The 4936-nt window shown below is 37.4% G+C and overlaps 1 protein-coding gene across 2 annotated transcripts in view; it reads left to right on the top strand.

Moving 5' to 3' along the window:
* The window catches only part of SLC36A4 (solute carrier family 36 member 4), a 39172-nt gene extending 34663 nt beyond the window's left edge, over positions 1-4509 (top strand). Inside the window, exons 10-11 of one of the 2 annotated variants that reach the window (XM_008636786.2) lie at positions 651-820; positions 1214-4509. In XM_008636786.2, coding sequence (XP_008635008.2) covers positions 651-820; positions 1214-1254 — 211 coding nt within the window. In that variant the 3' untranslated portion in view covers positions 1255-4509. Of the gene's footprint in view, positions 1-650; positions 1171-1213 lie in introns of those variants that run through there. The other variant, XM_017738221.1, reaches the window with a different exon arrangement.
* Positions 4510-4936: the final 427 nt, after the last annotated feature.

Raw genomic sequence — 4936 nt, 5'->3', positions numbered from 1 at the left:
TACTCTTGCTGTTGTTTTTTATTTTCTTACTTATGCATGTTGCCTTTGCTTCAGTTGAGCGTCTTTTTGAGGACTGAAGCAAAAACCAAGGTTTTCAGAGCTTGGTCTGCTTGGCATCGTCTTCTGTTAAAACAGGTTGTTTATGAGAAATATTCCCTTTCCCATTTGTGAACACACAACACCCCATGGCAAATGAACCAAGCCCTCACCCAAAGTTTTGATAATGTCCATAGAAAGAAAATCATACAAAGAGACTCATAATTTCTGTCAGTTGGCTGCAAGCAGACCTATGATGAATGCTTGTAATTTATGCAGCATGAATTAAAAATATATCTAAATACAAAACCGTTGGAGTCATGGATAATTCTCTGCCACTTGTTTACTCAGCCACAAGTAATCGTGGTAAGGGTGTCTGTACTTCATGTTTATTGAAGGATTTACTCTAGTTGGCTTATCATCTGCAATTTCTTAGGCAGAATTTTCTTAAAATACTATATTCATGTATTCATTTCATAAAATATTATATTCGTGGGGAAAATACATTTTCATATATATGTATATGTGCATCTCCTATGTGCCATTATCAAGCAAATTTTTTTATGAAGAGTTTGCAACTTACATACTCACATGTCTGTAAATGTTCTCAACAGGTTGTATCAATCTGTAAAAATTCTGTACTCCTTTGGGATTTTTGTGACCTATTCGATTCAGTTCTACGTCCCTGCAGAGATTCTCATTCCGGTTGTCACCTCCAGAGTGAAGCAGAAGTGGAAGTTCCTCAGTGAGCTTGTGGCAAGAGCACTATTAGTCTTCTCAACCTGTAAGTATGTGCAGAACATCCGTAAAAAACTTGCTGTTACATTTTGTTGGGACCCGCCCCCTTAAATATATGTTTTGTTGTTTGTTTTTCCTGAGGCTAGCAAACCTGAAATTTTGTTTCAATAATTCACTACATTTTGACTTTTATGAACAAGTGAAGCTAATGTTGTATTTGTATTTTAACCACATTTGTTTTAGTAGGTGTGACCAATTATTTGACAACCATATCTTTTGCCAGTAATACCCTAAAGCTGCCAACTGGAAAATAAACCTTTTTCAAATAAAAATTTTTAAGTGAGACACACACATTGATGAGATTTGTCAGCATTTATCTACGTGATCTTTAGTACACGCTTATCATGGAGAAATCCTTTCTCTGTTTTGTTGATCTCAGGTTTAAGCCTGAAGGTGTGCTGGTCTGTATCCATAAAGTAGCACTGACAAACATGGATGCCTGGTCATGGAGTTCATGAAGTGCCACTTATTTTAGGTGATAATGCTCCAAAGCAATTTTGCATCTCTACCCTCACTGCTTGTTACTTGTATTGTTTTTCTTGCTTGTCCCCTAATTTTCCCATCCCTCCTACTTTCTGCTTTCTCACAACTAGTTGAGATCTTGGTGCTAGCAGGAGTCACCAGAGCTGACACTGAGTGGTGAGTGTGGTCTCACCTAGGAATCAATACTTCTGAAGGTAATGAACTGTGAGGGAAGTGTAGCTTTGCCTTCACAGCTCCCAGCCAAAGTTTTCAATAATGTAGGAACCTTTTCTCAAAGATGTTATAAAAAATTTGTTTCTAGTACAAAGCTGGCTTCTTGACTTGACCATTTGTATTGAAATGAGCTGTTAATTCCTTAAAAACAATCCAAACTGCTAAATAAGCAAAAAAATGCTAAACCCTGTTTTTTAGGAGAAAGTATTGATGAAAGAGAAGAGATTTGGTTTATTGTCTCCATTCTCTTGCTGAATGCAATAACTAATGTGCTGGATGACACCTAAGGATTGTTATCAAAGAAAACTTTAACATCCAGTGAGACCTTCTTAAGGTCAAGCCTGTTGAGAAAAACAGTTTAATGTCAGTGCAATTTAATTACTACAGTAAGCAAAGGGAAATACCATCAATCTAATAACTTGCTGCTCTGAAAATATATCTGCTTTGTGAAATTAAAGAAAAAACCAACAAAACCAAAAGTTTTCTTGAATGTCGAAGTGCATGTCTTCTGAAGCATCGTATAGCCTGTGTTCTGCTTCAAGTGATCAAGGCGTTAAGATTTTAAGATTGAGGATAGATGAGTAAATCCTATAATACCTGAGAGACATCTAGATGAAAGTGCTTCAAGGTTCAAAATGCTTTTTAGTGCCTCTCCAGGACACAAAAAGGTCACCAGTAGGATCTCCAGTCCTAACCACACCTTGCTGTCATGAGGCCCTCAACTTCGGCTCACTCTCTGTTGCCCTTTATGTGCCCCTTATCACCTGCCCTGGTAATGATATCCCAATAGATTTGAAAAGCTAAAAATCTTGTAGATCCAAGGTGTTGCTTACAGCCAAAGGCTTTAAGGCCTTATAGGTGAGAGATATTTTCATGTATGTGCCTGAAGAGAATGAATAGGCTTAAAGGCATATTTCCCTGTTCGACTTGGGAAAATTATAAATGACTTAATGATATTCAGCCATGGGTTTTTTCTTAATTTTATCATTAACCTTTGTAATTTCTGTGTAGTCTGAAAAGGGAAAACTGGCAAACAATCTTGGAGAAAAGGAAGTAGAAAAAGAAAGGAAATTAGCTATATATATCTAAAGATACATATATACAAAAGATACATATAAAGATGTAACACTAGAATGCTGTATCTTTATGTCTTTGAAAAAAAATGTGTATAGTAAAATTGTATCTAGTTTATGCCATTGAAACTTACCTGTGATATGAATCTCTAAAATGGAGCTTCTGAAGTGTTACAGGTGTTACTGGGATATTTGACAATATTAAATTGTTTGCTGCAAGGCACAAAAAAGTAACGTTAAGAGTTTGCTCTTAAATGTTTGATATTTGCCAGGCTGTTGTGTGATATGTTGTATTATCCTAATGGCATTCAGGTTTTTTCCAAGTGGTTTCTACAAATTGTATGCATGCAGTAACTGTAATACTTTTTCACCAATTTCAACAATTGTGTAAGCTCCCATGCTTACATTAATCTTCTGTTTATCATTTTTCATTGAAACACTGGTTTTAAACAGAATTAATTTAAATATCTTCACTTTTCACTTAGCTGCACTAACTGCAGAACATGGGTCCTAAAATGATTCAGAAAGCGTTTCTTCAATAGAAAGTAAAAATCCAAAATCTTTGAAATTGAATTTTAGAAATTAAATGTTTTTAATATCAGTGATGGAATATGTTGTAATGTCTGGACCATTCAGAGGTCGTACACTGATTAAAGGCAATCTGCTTGCTTGAAAATAATTCTCTGAGAAGAGAAGCTTCAGCTGTGTTGCTAGTAACACATTAGCTTTCTAAGAGAAAACACGAAAAATCACTTATTACTAATTCTTGGGGCTTTTCGATTACTCAAAAACTACATCATTGTTTTGTTGTTGGAGTATATGAGAATTTTTTTTTGAAAAAGCAGACCTGGGGATCTGATAAAGTTTGTTTTAAGTAAGGACTTGACAAATGACCGGAGATACAACACACTCCCAAAAGCCCATCTGTGTTGCTTAGGGCTTTTCATTGTTTACTTGCTCACTTTCGGACACTTAAGATTGCAGTCTCTTTTGCATTTTTGTATTTCCATGTTCTGCTTCTTCTGTTTTTTTTCTATTTCATTTGCAAGAGACAAACATCTCTTCATCTTTGCTTGGATTTCACTGTATTTGGAGTAGCAAGTTGGAAGATCCCACCATACTTCATAAATCCTGACATAAAGCTGTTGTTTTAAAAACTCAGATGAGCACCTTGTGCACTAAGTGGACAAGGGGTGAGCTGAGCTAAGCTAAGCTTGTGTTAAAAGTCCAGCCTAGAGCTGGAGACTGGTTTTGGTGGATGCTGAAAGCAGGTGGGAGCTGGATGTCTAGCTAGCTAGGCAGAAATAGGATTGAAAGTTGGACTAAGCATCACTGTGGTGGGCAAAATGAGAAACTAGGAACACACACAAATAGAAGGAATAGGACAAGAGCCCCCACTGGATTTGGGAAGCAATAGAACAGATTGCAGGTGCAGTTTGGTGTGGATACTGCCTTGGTATTTGTGGTATTTGAATGCCAGATAACCTCAGTGCTTTGAAATATTTGGCAGGGTGGAATTTTTATAATGTTGGAAGTATTTACCCCAATTTTACATATTTAAAACACTTCTCGCAAATATAGTTTGGATCCGTGTTTGCTGCATCTGCTTGGGTGAAGGTTGGGCATCATGCCCATGGTTCAGCCCTTAGCCAAGCCTGTTACATGGTAAGATTGTATCTCCAGCACATTGAGATTAATGGTTAAAGTATGAAGCTTTTTCAGTTTGCTTCTGAAGGAACTGGACCATCCTGGATGAATTTTTAAAGAATTATTTAATATCATTATGTGGAAAGGTGTAAATTTTCTTCCAGAGGTGAGTTCGTCTGGGAGAACAAGAAAAAAAACCCCATTTTACTCAAATCAATTGTGTCATGCCCACTGCTTGAAATAAACCGCTGTTTCATCATGAGTGTTCTTTACTCTCTCTTTCTTGTTCCCTTCTTCCCCCCTTTTCGCTGCACTCGTCCGTTGCGCTCTCTTTCTCATTCCCTTCTTCCCCGTTTTCCCTTCACTCGTTCGTTGCTCTTTTTTTCTCGTTCCCTTCTTCCCCTTCTTCACTCGTTCGTTGCTCTTTCTTTCTCGTTCCCGTCTTCCTCGTTGTTCACTCGTTCGTTGCTCCTTTTTTCTCATTCCCTTCTTCCCCCTTTATCCCGTCACTCATTCGTTGCTCTTTTTTCCTCGTTCCCTTCTTCCCCCTTTTCCCTTCACTCGTTTGTTGCTCTTTTTTCCTCGTTCCCTTTATCCCTTCTTCACTCGTTGGTTGCTCTTTTTTTCTCGTTCCCTTCTTCCCCTTCTTCACTCGTTCGTTGTTCTTTTTTTCTCGTTCCCTTCTT

This window comes from Corvus brachyrhynchos, unplaced genomic scaffold (genome assembly GCF_000691975.1).
Source record: "Corvus brachyrhynchos isolate BGI_N302 unplaced genomic scaffold, ASM69197v1 scaffold117, whole genome shotgun sequence".
In the NCBI taxonomy this organism is placed as follows: Eukaryota; Metazoa; Chordata; class Aves; order Passeriformes; family Corvidae; genus Corvus; species Corvus brachyrhynchos.
Note: the sequence above shows the minus strand (reverse complement) of the source record. Positions and strands in the feature narration are given on the sequence as shown.